This window comes from Heteronotia binoei, chromosome 1 (genome assembly GCF_032191835.1).
Source record: "Heteronotia binoei isolate CCM8104 ecotype False Entrance Well chromosome 1, APGP_CSIRO_Hbin_v1, whole genome shotgun sequence".
NCBI classification, from domain to species: Eukaryota; Metazoa; Chordata; class Lepidosauria; order Squamata; family Gekkonidae; genus Heteronotia; species Heteronotia binoei.
The window spans coordinates 133,218,835-133,238,782 of record NC_083223.1 but is presented as its reverse complement, the minus strand read 5'-3'; the positions used below and the strand labels follow the sequence as shown (position 1 = coordinate 133,238,782).

Sequence of the window (19,948 nt, the reverse complement as noted above, 5' to 3'; positions counted from 1 at the left end):
AATCTCATGAACATGAAAATTTTTGGGCAGGGGGGAGCCTTGTATATCTTTTTTAAATGCCTTTTGGCTTTTGTAACATTGTAGTATGTAGCCTTAACCGCAATTTATGCTAGTACCTATACAAAGCTAAGATAAACCAGTATTTAGACATAGGAAATGGTAAGCCTGCACTGCATCATAGAATGAAATTATTTTCCAAAAATCAAAGATCTTGTTAGAAAAACCTCACATATGTTTTCCTGAATTTGTGATATAACTACAGTGCCATAGATGAATGTGTAAGTTGCTGAGATTCATTACAATGGAAAAAGTGTTGAGTTCAGGTAGTGGTAACTAGGGCTCATGGAATTCTGTAGATGGCTTGTTCAAAATCACACTGTAAGGTCAGTTTCACGCAACAAGCTAAAAGTAGCTCTTGTTCTAATTGGATTTGTAATATTAGTATCTATATATATCTGATTCCCAGATATGCCCACTATCCGCAAATACTTATACCTGCTGATTGAGCCCACATAGGGAGAAAAATCGTTCTCCAAACCTGTGGTACACCCCCCCCCCCCCCCAGGGTTGCAGAAAAATCAAAGCAGGGATAAATGCTAAAGAGAAGCTCAAAGATGTCTTGAGCTTCCTGTCACGTTGAATGTAACCTGGGTTTTTTTGAAAGAACTATAAGTAAATGGTAATGTTAAAAATGAAATTCCTTCAGTGCTGTTAAAAGATGATAGCATAGCAATGCAAATTTATTACTGCTCAGTTGTAATTAAACAAGAAAAAACAGAAAACTTGAGTACTGTACAAAAGAAGCTTATTAGCTAGTATGTAGGAATTCTCTTTTCCATGACCTTCGTTTCAGTCTGAGTTCACTGTAATGATGGGGCTACTTTCCCACCCTCAGTGTCATAGGAGATGCCAAAACTGGTTAGTAAAACTCTGGAAATGTATTTTTATGATTTATGTTACGTTGGCCCAGATTTTTAGACAGATAACTTTGCTCCAGTTCTCTGAAAACTTGTTAAGCATCAAATGAATTGTTTTTGTTTCTATAACTTGACTAGAATTCTGTAAATTTACAACTACATTAACATGAAGTTATTGAATTACTGGTTATTGACCTGTGTGTGTAGTTTTGTGCAATGTTACATAGCTTGGACAAATACCATGTAAAAATAACTGGAAGTGTTTTTGTAATTGTTACATGGGGTAATGTTTCCAAATAGTTCTATGTAACTAATGTTGCAGTTCTTCCAAGTACTTCTCCTGTGCAAGTTATACTGCAGTATGTATGTTTGTGATATGTGTTTTTAGGTTCCCATCTCCTTGAAAAGTCAGCACATATCTGCATTATAGTGAGGCTTGGATGCCTAAGAAGCTTCTTGAACAATTTTTTTGAGGGAGATACCAGTTTATACTGCTGTAGTTTCTTCTAGTCTATCTCAAAAATGCAGGGCAAAGTCTCAGCAGTTTGAAACAGCCACAAAGATCGCACTCACTGACTCAGGCTGTGTCCCTTTCTCTGATATCTAGCACCACCTGCTGGATATAGAAATATGCAGGCTACATTTTTGGTGTCTGCAAGATCAAATATTAATTTTTACGCTCTGGATTGGACGAGGCCAATCTCTGTAGTCAATCAAGCTGCTACTAAATTGTCAGTCCCCCTCACACCACTTTTTATCATGAAATTTTGGGAATGTTGCAGAAAAAAATCTTTCTTCTGTTCTAGAACTTGAGTATTTTGCTTTGACAGGGTGGAAAGAGAGCAAAGGAGGTAGAACATTACATTTAATTTGGAGTCCTTGGGCTGAAATAATAGGCTGAAACTCAGGTATTCAATTACTTGATTTGTAGTTGAAGAGAAAATACATATGTCCACTAATGGTCCAGTCTTGTGCATATTTATTTGGAAGCAAGTCCAAGTAATTTCAGTGAGGTTTATATCTGACTACCTGTGCATATGAATACAGCTTTGGTGTTCATAAGGTTTTAAAAAATATTTATATAAAGGAATATGCTTTCTTTCTTAGCTGTGAATGCTCTTGAGGTACCCAGACTTGGACTTTTAAAAAAAATCAATATATATAGGAAAAATAAAAAGCGTTTTGTAATTTGTTATAGATCTAATATTATATCATTGCTATTGGTAAGAGGTTTTCAGTTTGTGCACCAAAGTTAAGATTCAGGTGTGTAGCATATAGGATTTATGAAGTACAGTGACTTAATATGTAATACTGTATAGCCATCTACTAGCAAAATATTAGGATAGCATTTTTTTAAATTAACCTTTGTTTCTTTGGTGCAGGATCTTATGCAGTGCACAGCCTTTGCAACAGCAGATGAATATCATCTTGGTAACCTATGCCATGACCTGACATCACAGGGATATGTTGAAATAACAACATTACCTAGAGGTAGGCCCTTGATGAGCAGTTTTTCTTAAGTTGTGAGTTGGGTGAATAAAGTTCTTTTTAGCAGTGCTGTATTGCTAGTACGTTTCTCGGTTTGAAACAGTACTTCCTTGGGGCCATGATATCACCTTGCATAGTGTATACCAAATTTTTTTTTGCAAAGAAAGAAGCATTGTTTTGTGTGTAAAATTATAATTTCTAAAAATTGAAACCTTGGGAAACTAGTACATGAATTGAATTGTACGTTAATCGAAAGGAGATTTAAGGAAAGACTGCTTGAAACATCACAGTGTTTGGTTCAATGTATCTAGGATGCTGCTTCATCAAAACCTCTGTACATAATGCACATGCTTCTAAGAAACGTAGGACTGATGCAAAGGTACATATGCAGAGTGATTCCCTATGTGCTACTCCCTGCAGTAATTTCCTTAAGCTTTCTTCATTTCAAAGAGCAATACAGGAATTTAACACCAGGGCTGTGTGTCAGTAAACATTTACAAGATTTCTCCCACTTAGATCTTTTCCATATTTGCAGCTCTCCCACTCCTTCACTCCCAAACTTCTGTTTATTTTGTGCTGAGGGAACTGATAGGAAAAATATTCTGAAATAATGGATGTAAAGTGCACAATATGCCTATGGACAAAATCCATAGAAATGAGCATGTTGAGGAAAGGGCTTATGTAACAGTAGATACAAATTGTATTAAGCAGTAAATCAAACATTTTAACTGAAGAGTAAAATAGTGTTTAACTTATGCTGCCTGCAATGTCTATGCTGAATAGAATTTTTCCTAAAAATTCTTTTGTTGTCCCTCTAAAAATCCCTGTAAATTTAATCAGAAAAAAGAAAAATATCACAACTGTTTTGAGAGAAATACTCAAGTAGCGCTAGTGTTTTTCTCTGTGCAACTACTTGCAGTTCATGTGTGCAAGTTTTGGTCATGTGACCAGATATTTCATGGAAATATAAACAAAAAAATTATAGTTCTTTGAGCTCCACAGCAAGCATTGCACTATATTGTTTAAACCACATTTCTTAGACTAATGCTATGCTAAACTTTGTTAGCCGCTAAAAAGCTTCTGCTGTACGCAGAAGTCTTCCTTAAATCTCTAGGTGAAGAATGGATAACTGGATCAGGAGTGAGTATTACAGGAGATTAAATAGATTATTAGCAGCATCAGATGATGGGAAGTCTTGTGCTGGGAATAAAGATGCTGAGATCTTGGGACTAGTTGCTGTTTTCATTGCTCTCTGATTGTAGAATAATTACATGCAAGGACATATTCTGGAAAACTTGCATAAATAGTGAGTTTCAAAATGTAAAGTACTGCCTCTCTCTCCATATGAGCTCAGATGGACCTTAAGATCCTCACACCATGGTTTGCTGTCTTTTTTTCTCTTCCGAAGAATGGAGATTTGTGACTGCTATGGCAGGAATGTTTTCTGCGGTGGCCCCTTATTGGCTGGGCTGCTAGTTGAAGTAAGAGCTGCCTCTTCTTTCATCCCATTCTTGTGGCAGTGGAAGCATTCATTTTTTAGATGGGCCTTTTCTTGATTGGTTCTAATGATGTTTAATTGTATTAATGTTTTTACTATGTCAAGAGCCTGGACAGCTTTAATTTACTTGTTTTATTGAACAGGAAGGACAAAGTAAATGTAAGAGTAAGCAAACTTATAAAAACTGGTGTAATTTGCTAAATGATAGGAAACACCATGTATTTCTTTAAAAAGCAGAATTAAAAAGCATGACTGTTGACCAGGATGAGGATGGGAAAGCTCTGCAGTAAAGACAGTCCATCTTCATGGCATCTGTGTGGTCCCACATGGACCGTGTATGCATAGGCTAGCTGCAGAGACTTCTCTCAAGCTTTTTAGCTCTTCTTTTGGAGCACTCCCCCTCCTCTTTAGTGCATGCTGGACTTTTTTCCACCCAAACCAGCATGTGCCAGAGGCAGAGGAATGCTCTTCCCTCAGTCCCCTTTTCACCACTCTGGAAAAAGTTAGCTCTTCAGTTTTTTCTTCAGCTCTTTGATTGTTCACTCTGTTCTTGCTAAAATTAGTCTCCTCTCCTCCTTCAACATGGCATTATTTTTAAAATGTGGATATTTGGGTAGAAGCTGTTTTATTATCATTTAGGTCAGTGATAGAGATTAGCATTGTTTCCTTTAGCTTTATTTTTTCAGGTTAAAACAATTTTATTTGGTAACAAATTATATTTCTTGCATCATTAATAACTTATTTTATCTATCCCATATATTACTTTCTACCCACCCCTCCCCCCGTTACTTGACCCCCGCCGGTGTTCTTTACTTAAAATACTAATATTTAAAGGTACCCTTAACTAATAAAAACAAAAAATTAATATTCTCCTTTTTTCTAAGACTTAATCATTATCAAAAATTGTCCAATGCCCTTTTATTTTCCACTCTTTTTCTACATATCTTCTGAACTTTTTCCACTCCATCTTAAAAACTTCTACATCATAGTCTCTTAAAATTCGCGGCTCGCCATGCTCCTGGCCTGCCTCGCCCTCCCCTTCTCTGGTTTTGCCTGCGCTGCTCTTGGCTGCTCCTCCGAGATGGGCTCAGCCTGGGCCCATCTCGGAGGAGCAGCTGCGGTGGGTGGGCAGGGGGCGGCAGCGGCGCGGCAGCCTCGCCGGCTCCAGGATCGGGAGGCTCGCCATGCTCCCTGGCGCCGTTTCCCCCCTCCCCCCGCTTCCGTTTTTTTGGGGAGCAGGGGAAGAGGGTGGAAATCCTGCGGTCCCCCGCCAGGGCGGGAGGGTTGGGAAGCCTATTTGTAGTATTGTAATTTCCCTTATAATTTTCTTTTTTCCATGGCCTTTTTCTCAACTCCCCTTCTTTTTTCTTTATTTCATTTTGAATGTCCAACAACTGTTTTTCTTTTGCTCTCTTATCTTTATTATTCAAAGTAATCAATATTCCTCTCATTACTGCTTTGTAGGCATCCCAGACCATCTGAAATTCTATATCCTCTTTGTCATTCATTTGAAAGAAAGCTTTAGTTTCATTTTCTAGGGATTTCTAGTTTGTTTCTTTATTCTGTAGTAAATCTTCATTCAATCTCCATCTTCTCAACTTCTTAGACAATTTTGTAATCCACATTATTGGGTTATGATCAGCCCCAATTTTAAATAAAATCTCTATTTTCCTTGTTATAAGACCTAAATCTTTAGTGCCCCACAACATGTCAATTCTGGAAAAAGTTTTATGTCTTGCTGGTGTAGTCCCGCACTTCAGGATTATATTTCCTCCATATATCCTCCAAATTTCCTTATTTGACCAATTCAAAAAAAGACTTTGGCAATTTTCCTTCTTTATTATTTTTTTCCCCCCAGACCTATCCAGTGTATTCTTAATTGTTCCATTAAAGTCCCCCATTATCAAAACTTGATCATAAGTCTGTTCATCAAATTGTTGTATAATGTCTTTTAAAAAAGCATCCTTTGCACCATTTGGTACATACAGTCCCGATAACGGTTTTTTTGCATTTAATATTATTTCTACTGCTACAAATCTTCTATCTTTATCTTTAAACACTAATTTTGGCTCCAATTCTTGTTTAATATAAAAAATCACTCCCCTTTTCTTCTGTTCAGCCAATGAATAAAATTCTAGTCCCAATTGTTTATTCCATAAAAATTGGTAATCCTTTTGTTTAATATGCACTTCTTGTAAACAAACTATATTACAATTTTGCTTTTTAATCCAATTAAACGTTGCCCTTCTTTTTTGTGGTGAATTTAGTCCATTTACATTCCAAGACAATAATTTGTAATCCATCATGGTGCAAATTCTTTGTTCTTCATAAAATCTATGCAGTTCCTGTGCGTTTGTAATTGTGGTTATTTTCCCCTGAGGTTCAAAGCTCAAACCTTCAGGTATTATCCATCTATACCTATTTGATTGTCCCGTAATTTTTCTGTCAGTTTTTTATATGTTCTTCTATCATTTATCACTTGCCTTGGCAACTCCTTCATAATTCTTACTCTGCTGCCTCCCACTATCAATGTCTTTTCAAAGTTTTTGTTCATGATCTTTCCCACCATTTCTTTTGTCATATATCTTATAACAACATCTCTTGGTAAATTATTTTTTTTTGCATAGAGTGAGTTCACTCTATACATATAATCATACATACTTTTAGTCTCTTCAGGATCTTCCTCTAAAAATTCTGCAATTATTTTTATTATATATTCTTTCAAGGCACCATCTTCCTTTTCAGGTAATCCTCTCAGACGTATCTGAGTCTCCATCAATTTGCAGTCATGGATTGCCACTTTTTCTTGTATATTCAGCAAGGTGGAGTCATGTGCTTTCATTCTCCCTTCTACCTCCTGCACTTTCTTAGATGTTTCCTCTGTCTCATTTCTGAGATCTTCCATATCTTTTTTAATCTCTTACATAATTTCTTTTTAAGATGCAGTTATCATCTCTTTCATGCCTCTCATCATTCTGGCCTCCATTGCCTCTAATTGATCCTACATTTTCTCCAATGAGGTAGCCCTTGCATGGGTTTGCTTGTGTTCTGACGTTTAAAAACACTAAAAATTTTGATCTCACCAATTTCAAATTTGACTATCAAGTTCAAAAGATTAGAGCTTGCTTTTTACAACAAGCCTAATTTCGCCATCCTCAAAGCTTCCCAGACCGAGATATTAAAGTTTTTAAATCCTTCAAAATGGTGGTCGCAACTTTTTGCTTCTCTCTAAAAAATTTTTTCTTTTTTAAAGGCTTCTAAAGTTCATTATAAAAAATATGTCCAATAGTATTTATCTTATCACCTCAATTATTTCCAACAATTTTTAATGTCCCGAACATTTAAAAAAATTATTTTAATTTTAACATCCTTGCAATGGCCGCTGATGTTTCTCTATGGTATTATAGTCCTAGAGTGGGCTTTTCATCTACTTCCTGCTTTGCTTGCCACCAAATCTCGTTTTCACTGGTAAAGAGATCTCACGATACTTGATGTACTTCCTGTGTTGATTGTATAGCTGCAGGTCTGTGACGATGGTTCTCTTTTTTCAAAACCGCAAGTAGACCCAACAATAAATTCCTTCCCACTTTTTAGCACTGTCCTTTAAATTTACAAAGTCCAAATTTCACCTCTTCCTCCCTTCTTCCAAGCTTTCTAGATTTCCATTTTCCACCTTCTGAATTTATTCTATTTAACTGTAAATAGTCCCAGAATGAAAGATAGTAATCTGTACCTTTTCTGCCAATTATCCAGCTCCATACTGGTCTTGTGTAGCTTTAGATGTTTAGCAATGTCCAAGAAGGTTAGGATTCTGTCGAGCTTATGTCAAATAAATGACTCTGAGAACTTCTGCAGATGATGAACATGCAACTTGTCTCCGGAGACCTCTCAAAGGAGCGCCCCCCCCCCCCCCGGGGACTCCCTTTTAGCCAAGGTAAATCTCCTCAAAGTTTTCCGTGCATATCTTGGACTAATCTCTAACTGAGAAAAGTAGGCAGTAGGCATTAATTTGCCTTCCACTACCCCGAACAGAAGTTCCAGCCTGCTCCCACAATGAGAAGCAGCTCAGCTTGGCATTTTCCTCCCCCGGAAGTCCGTTTCCTTTAGCTTTATTGATGCATAGATAGGGCTGTGTGCATTTTCTAAAACAGTTCAATACAAGCTACAAAATAATAACTTAAACCCTTTTCACTTAAAAATTTTTGCAACTTACATTTCTGAAAACTGGAGCTATTACAACTTTTAATTAGAAAATAAATTATAATTTGTGAAAATTAATTGTATTTGGCAAAGTATCAAGGTTTTTAAAAAAAGGAAAACTTGATTTTTTCATGTTATTTTAGTTCTGAGTTTGTTTAATAAATAATGCAATTCTAAACAAAGTTCTGACCTTCTGAGCGCATCAGTGGCTATGCTTAATTTGGCACTGTTTCACTAAATATTTTGACAGCACTTGTATATGATTTGACATTCCTTTTCTTATCAATTAGATGCAGCAAATGTTTTGGTGATTGGCACAGAAAACTCAATGAAAGAGTATGATCCTGGAATAATTTTTTTTTTCAGGTAAGCAAAGCTGATCAGCAGAATCAGTACAATGAAGAGGAAAAGATCAAGCTAATGAATTGCATTAAATGGCCATAGAACATTAAATGCATAGGTTTATTTTATTTTTTTATTTTGATGTAATTTTTATTTTATTTTGATTTAATCAGTTTTATTTTTTATCTAATCAAGTATCTGGTTTTAATATTTCAGTGAACTGTTTAAACAGTTTCATCAGTTGACATAGGCGAGAAAATTGCTGTTTGCCAAGTATTTATTTTTTTAAAAAACTTGCATGCCACTTTTCTAGAGTCCTGTTTGCGGTGGCTCTCACAGAGTGACAATACAACAAAAAAAATATTAAAAATCAATAATAGCTATTAAAAGTAAGCTTAAACATACAATTTCCTAAAAATAATCATAAAATAGTCCTCAGGTCAGAAGCAGGCCATAAAAACAACTAAAACCATGAGAGCCCTCAGTTAGAAGCTTGGGTAATAAAAGTTTTGGCCTGGTGGGTGCCTATAAGATAATAAGGCAAACAAACCCAATCTGTGGTCACCACCTGCCTCTCCTCGGTGAACCTGAGGAGTTGGGCTTAAGTATGAGATCTTAAGGAGGCAGTCCTTCAAGTACCCCCAACTCTGAACTGTTTAAGGTCTTAAAGGTAGGAACCAGCACTTGGATTGTGTCTGGAAACAGAATATCAGAGAGTGGAGATCTCTGACACAGCAGTGATAGGATTTCTGTATCCAGTTTCTGACTATCACCTAGTCAGTGTGTTTGGGATCTGTGGAACAGAGGTGTCCAATTCATTTGTTACAACAGCTGGGTCATGTGTGCCATATAGTGTAAGACAAGGTACCAGAGAGATAGACTTTATAAAGATGATTACAGATGCTGAATGGCACTAGCAGGCTTGATTGGATTAGGTGAGATATACAGAGGGGTAGCAGGTGTGGAGATATCAGCATTGATAAAACCTGGAAATAAGTCTGAAGAAGTAAGCAGTGACTCACAAAAGCTCATACCCTACCACAAATTTTGTTACGTCTTTAAGGTGCCACTGGACTCTTACCCTTTCTACTGCTATTAGAAACTGCAGCATTCAAAAAACATTGGGGAAACATTTTAACATTCCAAGACATTCAGTTGCTGACCTAAGAATAGCAGTTCTCTTACAAAGGAATTTCAAAGGGAGATTAGCGAGACTGCTGAATTGCAACGGATAATGAAGCTCAAAGACAACGCACCTTCATGGACTGAGTTGATACCTAGGTTTTTGTCTCTCATTACCAATGCCTGCTGTTGTCATTTGGCATCTGAAATCACTTCACTCTCCAAGATATAAGGACAGTATCTGAAGAAGTGAGCAGTCACACGTGAAAGCTCATGCTCTGCCACAATTTTGTTGTTAAGGTGCTCTTCCACTAATAAAGCATACAGGCTGTGCTTTTAGGTTTCTTCTCCTCCCTCATCTGTTGGAACTGGAAAGGACGATCTCTCCAAGTACCAAGGGGGTTGGTTGGTCTCTCTTTCCCCCCTCCCTCCTTCCCTCCGCAGAAGTGTGCAGCACACAGAAGCTTGTGTACCTGGAATAACATATTGTTTGTCTTAAAGGTGCCACAGGGACTCCATCTCTCTGTGTGTATGTCTGGCGTGCTCTCTGTCTCTTTCCCAGAGGGGGAGGAGCACTTGGCCAATCAAGGGAAAGGAGGCTTGGCTTTTTCCTCTCCATTGGAAGCTGGAGAGATTGGGCAAAAGTGAGTTGTGATGCAGGAAGCTGGAGGGAGCCAGTTGCTCACTGGCCATACAGGAGCCCTGCAGGGGTTGTTTTAACCTGCAGGTGATAAGTTGGACACCTCTGCTTGAAATTGCCATACAGTTCTTAGAGGCAGCTCCATGTAAAGTGCAGTACAGTACTCTTAACCTGGATGTGATCAGAGCATGGATCACTGCAGTCAGATCACACTTCTTGATGAGTGGCCATAAGAATATCAGAAGAAGAGTTGGTTTTTATACCTTGCTTTCCTCTGTCCTAAGGAGTTTCAGAGCAGCTTACAATCGCTCTCCCTTCCTCTCCACACAGCAGTCACCATGTGAGGTAAGTGGGGTTGAGAGAGTTCTGAGAGAACTGTGATTGGCCAAAGGCCACCCAACAAGCCTTATGTGGAGGAGTGGAGAATCAAACCCAGTTCTCCACATTAGCGTTTGCTATTAACTGCTACACAATGCTGATAAAAGGAACTGTGTGCCACAGAAGAGACCTGCACCTTCAACTGTCTGCCAGGATGCAGCATTCCCATGTTATGAAACTGCTTCTTCAGGGAGAGCACAGCATCTTCCAGGATAGGCTGACTGTTCCTTGAGCAGTTTTGTATTGACCAACAGCACCTCAGTCTTGTTTGGATTGAGTTTTAGTTTATTGGCCCTTGTTAGCTTCTCCAGAAGGTTACCATGATTTATACTATTGGAAGCCACAAGAGGAAAACCCAGGTAATGTTTATGCATGAAATATAATACATAAATCTAAAACTTCCTTGCAATTCTGTTAATACAGGGAAGGATCTGTTGTTTTCTGGAACATTGAAGAGAAAACAGTAAGTAGAAACCACATAATGATGTGTACAGAAGTAGATAAGGTCTGATAATTTTAATATGTTTAGTGATTGTAAATTAGTTTTCCAAAGCAAAGTAAAATCTTATAGCATAAAGAAACCTCACAGCTTGGGTTCTGAAGGTATGGAACAGCTGTATGGAATCAAGGAGTATCTGTATGAGAAGAGAAGGGAAAGAAGCTTTCTGAAATCATGAAGTGCTTAGAAGGAAGGCAAGGGTTGATCTGACTTGGAATCCTGGGAACTAACTGTAAGCAGTGAACAACTATCATGAAGAAACACCTAAAATATTTTTCATGTGCACATATACATGTTGAACTATCAGTGCTGCAGACAGCTTTAAAAGAGCTACTGGTAGGTGTCATTACAATTACCAAAAGTTTGTGCTGCATTTAATCATGTCCGGCTGAAATTATTAATCTTATATCTTTAGAATATATTCTGGTTTTATTAGAGTTTTTACCTGCCATATAGGAAAGGCAGTAAGATTTCTATTCTGCATTTTCCCTTGGACTTGCTTCAGTTAATACTTTTGAATGAAGCAATTCAGGATACAATTTGTGCAGCAACTTGGTGATTAACAATTAAGTTATACTTTGGAAAGGAGAATGGGGATCTATGGTACTTTGGAGGACAGCCAGCAGAGAGCATTGTGTGTTGCCTCATGGGTGATATGAGTGCAGGGTCAGAAAAGTATAGGGGAGAATCAGCACAAGGCAGGGATGCTTAACTCCCTCATACCCCACTGATGTTCCCTGCCATCCTTCATTTTCAGAATGTTGTTGGGAAACTAATAACAATGGGCTGAGTGATCATTTGCAGGTGAGAACTGACAATAAGGAAAAGGCTTAGCACCAGCTCCTGTCCAGTAGTTCTTCCATGTAAATGAGGAAGCCATGAGATTGGGAGTTTTGTGTTTTCTTTGTAAAGTGTGGTTCTGTCCAGTGACTGCATTCTTGCTAGCAAATTCAAGCCTCATGACCTGAATTTGTATAGGATGATTTCATTATATTTGTCAGCAATTTTAATATTTAGGGTATTTCCTAGATGAAGAATATAATGCAAGTGCTGGAAAGGCATGAAATTCAGCCATATGAAATTGCTCTGATTCATTGGGAGAATGAAGAGATTAACTACAGAAGAGGAGAGTAAGTATGTGTAAGTAATAAATTCATAGAACTGACTATCTAAACCAACCAGTAAAACCAGCATCTTCTGGCATATATTTTCTTCCTAAATGTATTATCCAATATCCATCCTTCACTTTCAGAGCATCCGTGTGTCCCATAACGTCTTAAATGTAGCTGTATTCATGTATTTGTGAAGTAAAAACTATTGCCATCTACCTCTTGCAGATAAAAGATGAGTAAAAGCAAACCTCAGAATAATGGCCTGAATAATTTTGTGTCATCTGTAAAGTTGGCCACTACACTACTCACCCCTAGTTGCAGATCAATTAAAAATAAATAGGACTGGCCCCAATACCAATCCTTGTGGGACTCCACTGCTTACTCCCTTCCATTGTGAGAACTGTCCATGTATTCTTACTCTTTGTTTCCTGTCATGTAGCCAGTTTTTAATCCATAAGAGAATCCATCCTCATCTCATGATTGCTACATTTATTCAGATGTCTTTGGTGAGGTACCATGTCAAAAGCCTTTTGAAAGTCCAGGTATATAATGTCTACTAGGTCATCTGTTCACTTTCTCAAAGAACTCCTAAAGGTTGATGAGGCAGGACTTCCCTTTGCAGAAGCCATGCTGATTTTCCTTCAGCAAGCTTTGTTCCTCTGTGCCTAACAATTCTCTTTTCGATTATAGTTTCTACTAATTTGCCTGGGATAGACATTAGGCTAACTGGCCTGTAATTTCCTGCTTCCCCTCTGGATCCCTTTTTAAAAATTGGTGTCACATTTGCTACTCACCAGTCTTCTAGTACAGCAGCTGAAGTTAGTGATAGGTTACATATATGGGTTAGCAGATCAACGATCTCACATCTGAGTTCCTTAATAACTCTTGAGTATATGCCATCGGGACCTGGAGACTTATCAGATTTTCATTTCCCCAGTAGGTCTTGAGCTTCATCTCTGGTCTCCTCAATACTCAGACTCCCTTCCTGAAAATAGGGGCTGTGGCATGAGTATGTGCCCCACACATTCCACAGTGAACTCAGAAGCAAAAAGTCATTGAGGTTCTCTGCTGTCTTCCCATCTTCCTTTAGCAATCCCTTGATTCCTTTGTCATTCAAAGGCCCAACTGCTTCTCTGGTTGATTTCCTGCTCTTGATATATTTTTTTAAATGTTTATTTTTTGTCTTCATTCTTTTAGCAATTCACTCCTCAAAATCTCCTTTTGCATGCCTAATTGACTCGGGATGGGCACAACCTGAGGAAATGGAGGTTTATCCTGGTTCATGGTTCATGAGGTCACACAAACCACAAATTTCACTGAACCTCTCCATTTACCAAACCAGTTCAGTTTGTGAGGTTCAGGGGAGCTCTTCCCTTCCTCCTTTCTGCTGGCAGTGGCTTCCCAAGGCCAGCAGAATGGAAAGAGAGGAAGATTGTGCAAAAGCCATTTAAAAGGAACGTTCACTTGCGGGTGCTGCACGTGAGTAAAGTTCAAGCAGCAAGTTCACTTGGAAGTGGCAAACTTGCCACTTGGACTTCACTTTTGTGCAGTGCCTGCTTGCAAAAGTCATTTAAAGGGAATGCTTGGAAGTGGGAGCATGGAGCAATAAAGTTTAGTTCTGGAGTAAATGGCATATGAGGAGAACAGGACATGCACACACTTAAACCATCATGGTCACCAACTCATGCTGAGGTTGGCTAGACATCTGCAGGAGTTCCTGAAAAAAGTATTCTATTGCTTTGTAGTTTCTGAATAAAGTATTGTAATTTAAAGAGCCAATTCAAAGAAAATCTTCTGATGTACAAGATTATTCTGTATGAGGCAGAGGGAGTCCAAGACAAATAGATTCCGGATATCCAACTGGAGTAGGAGACATGAGAGGTAATTGTTGCACCAATGTGTCAGAGACACTAGATAGAATTCTCTAGCTTGCTTCATAGTCCACGTGCCTTATATACTGTTTTTCAAGTCTTTGTCTTCCTTCAAGAAGTTTCCCTATTCAGCTGGAATCAACCAGCTTGTAATGGACTAAGGCAGTTGGCCTGGTGAGCAGGGAACAGCTCCCTCTGATTGGCTGAGCCATAGCCATGGTTACGAAATGTATCAATTGCCAGAAGGCTTGCTGTGGGAGAGAAAAACGCCTCACAGAGTTAGTTCAGTCTGGGTACTGAAGGAGTATAGTTGTGGAAAACCAACTGGGAAGGAGCTGAGGCAGCCTGTGGGCTGAGTTCTTTGTGAGGCAGACCTGTATTTTGGAGTTCTGTTTGAGAGAGAGTTATTGGGAAGAAAGGGCTTGGTTTTGCTCTTTTCATGAGAAGAAATTCTCTGAGGAAAGCAGAGGAAAACTGAAGGCTCTGCTGAGGAGATCTGTCAGCACTTCAGGTCAGGCTCTTGGGTCAATTTAGAACACCAAAACACACTGAGGGAGAGACTAGTTCCTTGTGGCTGAGAAGAAATCCCAGGAAACAGACAGGGACACTAGCTACGTGGGACTGAGACACACAGGATTGAGGGGCTGTGAGATAGCACTGAAGGGTGTGAGTCCTGTGGCATTACTCTAAAGTCTGGGGTGTGCCTGTATGCTAGTATGTGCATCTGTGTGGGGATAATTCTGGCACTAGTCGGATAGTCCTCAGTGTGAAAGGACAGAGTATATGACCCTTAATTTATTTATTTATTTATATTTCTATCCCCCCCTCCCTGCCAAAGCAGACTCAGGGCGGCTTATGGGGGAGGAAGCCCGAGCCCAGAGTTTATAATCCTCTAGCTAGTGTGTTCCTAGTCCTAAAGAAGCACTGCCTGGCTGTTTAGTATTTGATTGTTCTTTATATATCTTAAGCCTGCCAGTACTTTTTATATTAATTCAGCCTGCCAACATCTCTGGTGATTAGAGATTGCTTGTTAGTTAAACTTCTGCCCGCCAACTGATTTGTTAAATTAATACCAACTAATAACTATTATTTTACTCCCTCGCCTTTTGTAAATCAATAAATCTTTTGGTTTGATTTTGGTTTATTTTCTGACAGGATTTTAGTGTGTATGCCTGAGGTACTGGGTGAAGGTAACAGGGAAAATTTACAGTGGTCCCTTCTCCCAAGCCAACTCTGAGTGGTTCTTCACACAGCTTAATTTAGCTCACCTTCTTTAACCACTTTAGCTCCAGTTCTGCTTTTAACCTTGTCTTTTATCATAACTAGATAAACATTGAACAATCTGGTCTTCCATCACAACTGGATAAACATTTTTACTTTTAGCCACCTGGCCATAGGCTTCCATCTTATTAATTGGCACATTATTTCCATTATATCTTCTTTGCACATTATTTTGCCTCCTATTGATGTTCGTTCTCACTCCACTCAATATCTTCTAGGGACTTTAGTTCATTTATTATATCATTTGTAATCTCCCAGGTATTTCAGTTTTATTTCACTTTCATACTTCACACATACTTCCTTCTGTTTTAACATCTTTCAGTGATGTTCCAGTACACACCTTGAATATCTTAATCTGTATGTCAATACATTGATTAGAAGTTATGGCAATAAAGGTTTTTTGGAATTGGATTAGATGATAATTCATGGTTATCAGTAGCATTGTGCAAAATGGTAGTATCTGATTTGACTGTTAGTAACTTTTAAAGAGGTATGTGCTTTCCATGACAAAACTTGACAGTGATATCTTACATAATTCTGAATGAGCTACAAACTGTACCTGTGGTTTTCAAGGTATTAAGCATCTGAGATGGTTTATGCATGTTCTTATAGCAACTTCTAAAACTGTTGTAACAGCTTCTACAGGGTCCAGATGTTGTCAAGCTGACAGAAAGCTTTCCTTCCAAACACTCTCTTTGATCAAAGATTTCAGGTTTTCACGGCTGGTAACATCATTAGGGTTTGTAGAATCTTTCGGGATCAAGTGCCGTGTTCTACTGGAGAAAGTTTTCCTTCCAGACATTTTGTTCTCAGCTGCGGAGAACATCCTCAGTGGCGTTGCAGCCGGAGCAGGCGCTCAGACCTTCTTGGCTGCTGTGCATTGAGTGTGCGCCTGCTGTGCGCCTGCTCCGGCTGCAACGCCACTGAGGATGTTCTCCGCAGCTGAGAACGAAACGTCTGGAAGGAAAACTTTCTCCAGTAGAACACGGCACTTGATCCCGAAAGATTCTACAAACTCTCTTTGATGGTCATTTCCATCAGTCTCTTTCTTTCTTTGAGAAGGTGGTGGAAGACAGGGCCTGGCGTGACTTTGTCCATGGGGTCGCAGAGAGTCTGACTCGACTGTTCGACTGAACAACAAACATTTCTTTTTTTCTGTCTTTTAGTATTTTGTATATTTTAGTGTATGTGTGTCTGCACCTGGAAGTCATGTCGACCTCTGGTGGTGACTGACCCCTACTGGGGGTCTGGAGGATGTTCAGAGAGGTGGCTGAGTAGAGCTGGCCCCGTCCCCTCAACTGGGTATTTCAAGAAAGTCTCCCATCCAAGTACTAACCACAGTCAGTGCTGCTTAGCTTCTGAGATCTGATAAGATCGGGCTTGCCTGGGCTATCCAGGTCAGGGCTTCTCAGTCTATTTCAGTTGGTTGTGTTCTTCCCTAAATCTTTTAAGGAAATGAATGAGGCAAATATTTCAAAAAAGAAGTGGAAGGAAATAACTGAGCAGCTTTTGAAACCTCCCCCTTTCAGGTGCCAAAGACACTTGAAAGGTCTTCACATTGGAACAAGACATTAGTATTTTAAGTAGCACACTCATTTCCAGGCTCAAATTAGTATTTTTAAAGCACAACGAAGGCTGCATGGCTTGTATAATGGATTCTTCACCATCTACATTTTGTTTGAACAATATAGTCCGTTAAGAGAAATCCATTTCTCTTTACAGAGGGCCATCAAAGCTTCATAAAGGAGAAATCCTGATAAATTCAGAACTAGATATTGATGAAGTCACTCTAGAGAAGTTTGCTTTTTCAAATGCTCTTTGCCTTTCTGGTAAGTTGTATGCATAATGCCCTCCCTCACTGTTCTCTGAATCTGCATAATTTCACTAAGTAATAGGTGATAGAAAGTAGGAGATTTTGGCTTGTATCCAATCATCAGTGCACAAAACGCAGCATTACCCAGTGTTCTTTTCCATTCCTGCAACTTCTCTGATCCCTAGAAACAACATTCTTGAGGCTGTGGGAGCTGCATAGAGGTGTGCAGATCAAAAGGCTGGATTGATAAGGGACAGGGAAGGGGATGAAATTGCTCTTCTTCCCTCTTCTGCTGATGGGGGGGGGGGCAACTCCATCCCCCTTACTCCTGTTCCCCAATCCGTGTAGTTATTCCTCAGCATTGGATCCCTCAGCCCTGGAATGACTTCTCCAGGGCTCAATAGGAGCTGCAAGGGCAGAGAGGAGCAAAGGAAACTCCATTTCTTGTCCATGCATAGATGGTTGGATACGAGTTTGGCATGTCTGTACATTTGACATTTTTTTTTCTTCACATAAATGTTTACATGGTTAAATCACAGATGTGTGCTTATGCAAGCAAATCTTACCATGGTATAGTGCAAAGCTAGTTTTGCATTATAGGACTGAACTTCAGAAATCAATGTTGAGGTATGTGAACAATGCCTTTGAAAAAGCTTACATTGCTATAACTCATTTGGTGAACTGAACCCTGATGTCTTTTCTTGTGCATGGACTAAAAGTTCTTTGGAAGTAATTCTTAGGGTGCATTTTTAAAGTGTTATTTTCTGTAGCTTTGAATCATATTTTTTTTTCTTGCTGCACAGCTGAACTGCTTGAAGTGGGACTATAATTAAAAGCTTTACATTAATATACAACTCAAGTGTACTTTTTAAAGATGACATTGAAAATCAAGATAACCTAATGTTTGGAAACAACGGTAAAATCACAATATGTATCGGTATTTTATTTTGTGACAAAATTTAAAGCAGAGAACATATCACATGCCTCTTGTTTTTTTCTTCTGTAGTAAAACTGGGAATTTGGGAAGCATCCTTGGATAACTTTGTAGAATCTATCCAATCAATACCAGAGGTATTTGATATTTTTTCATTTATTTATATTGAATAAACTTGGGCAGAGAGGTGCACATTTTAGTGAATATGTGACTTCAAATTAGTTTTGAATCCTTGTATTGACGCATTTTAATGGGAAGCTGTTCAGAAATAATTATACAACAGTGCAAGGAGGATGAATGCAGATTCTCATTGTTTACCCAGCCTGTTGCATGCTTTAGAATGAAAATTCAAACCTCTCAGGATGAAAACTCAGGATGAAAACAATAATATAATCTCTCACTGGAAAAAGGGAACTGTTAAGTTAATGCTAGCTAAATATAGTAATTTCCCTCCAGATGGATATCCTGGAATCTTTCCTTCTGAGGTACTTGAAACTATCAGATCAGTTAACAATGTATATGAGTACCATCTGCAGAAAAATGTAGCATAGGCATGGCTCCAAGTGAAAAACTGAGCCTTGTATCCTGGTATGGATCTGATAACTTCCCCAAAATCCATTTTGCCTGTTAAAAATTATCATATGAACATATAAGTACAAAGAACTTCAGCTATAGCAAAATAATTTTAAAATCTCAAGGATGTTCTCTTTATGGTGTTACCCTGGCAGTCAACTATCCTTTAAATAGAAAGAAAATGTTAAGCAGGATCTGTCAACAGAAAATGTTGCTGGAGGGATCAGCCTATACCTCTTCACTTTCTCCTACTTCCCCCGCTCCCCCAATCCTCCAGTTTCAAGCCAAGCAGTAAAAGAGTTCAGCAAGTTATACACAAAAATAATACCCATAGTTGTATATAGATAATTCAATTACGTTTCCTTTAAAAAAAATTCTTCTTTGTACAATATGAATTTTAAAAGTACTGTTTTCTGCTAAGTGCCTGACAGTGTTTCAGAAAGTCAGTAATAACAACGGTACTTAGACTTTATATATACAAATATTATGCTACTCATCAACTCTTTAAAAAAGTATGCACACCCTAATGGCTTATTGCTAACTTTTTACAGATACTAAAATCAAGAAGGAAGGTGAAACTCTCTCATGCTGATGTGATGCAGAAAATAGGGGAACTATTTGCCTTAAGGTAACTTCATAAAAACAAGATTGGGGGGTGGTCATGGAGTCTAGCAGTCAATTTCATGTGTGGATTAACTTTCTCCACAGTTTCCAATAGATTTAAAATTCCTATAAGTTTTGGAGCAGAGGGTAGGCTATAGACGGAAATGGGAATTCTTGGAAAACTATAAATATATGTATATTTTCTATCAAACCTAACCTTTTCTATCAAATCTAAACTAACTGTACTCGGCTTGCAAGAAAAAATGCATAATTTATAACTTAGTGCATACAATTGTACTGTTTGACATATTTATGGTATTTAGAAATGTATAAGACCACAAGTACAATGGCAAATATAAAAATATTTGAGAGATGCCTGAAAACTGCACCCTTTGCTGCCCTGGCATGTGTATCCTAATTTTGGTCATCTGAATGGTAAGAAAAAATGATCTGAAATTTAAACAAATTTTGTAGTAAACAAAAAGCATTTTTAAATACAGAAACATACTCATGCAGTCACAATAGGACTGCACCATATCTGTCTCCATCACCTTAATTTCTGGAAGAATCACTTAATTTGGGGAAAATCTCCTTACACTGAAAGGAGGCTTCAAAGGAAAGATGGAATATAAACATTTTAATAAATAAACTTTGCTCAGTGGAGTGGTAGGATTGTC

The 19,948-nt window shown here is 38.4% G+C and overlaps 1 protein-coding gene across 2 annotated transcripts in view; it reads left to right on the top strand.

Annotated features, from left to right (window-relative positions):
• Positions 1–19,948, top strand: part of RMND1 (required for meiotic nuclear division 1 homolog) — a 48,246-nt gene that overhangs the window by 6,618 nt on the left and 21,680 nt on the right. For both annotated transcript variants that reach the window (XM_060240868.1, XM_060240861.1), the window contains exons 4-10: positions 2,300–2,408; positions 8,394–8,469; positions 11,009–11,048; positions 12,114–12,214; positions 17,071–17,177; positions 18,168–18,232; positions 19,220–19,296. In XM_060240868.1, coding sequence (XP_060096851.1) covers positions 2,300–2,408; positions 8,394–8,469; positions 11,009–11,048; positions 12,114–12,214; positions 17,071–17,177; positions 18,168–18,232; positions 19,220–19,296 — 575 coding nt within the window. The remainder of the gene's footprint in view (positions 1–2,299; positions 2,409–8,393; positions 8,470–11,008; positions 11,049–12,113; positions 12,215–17,070; positions 17,178–18,167; positions 18,233–19,219; positions 19,297–19,948) is intronic.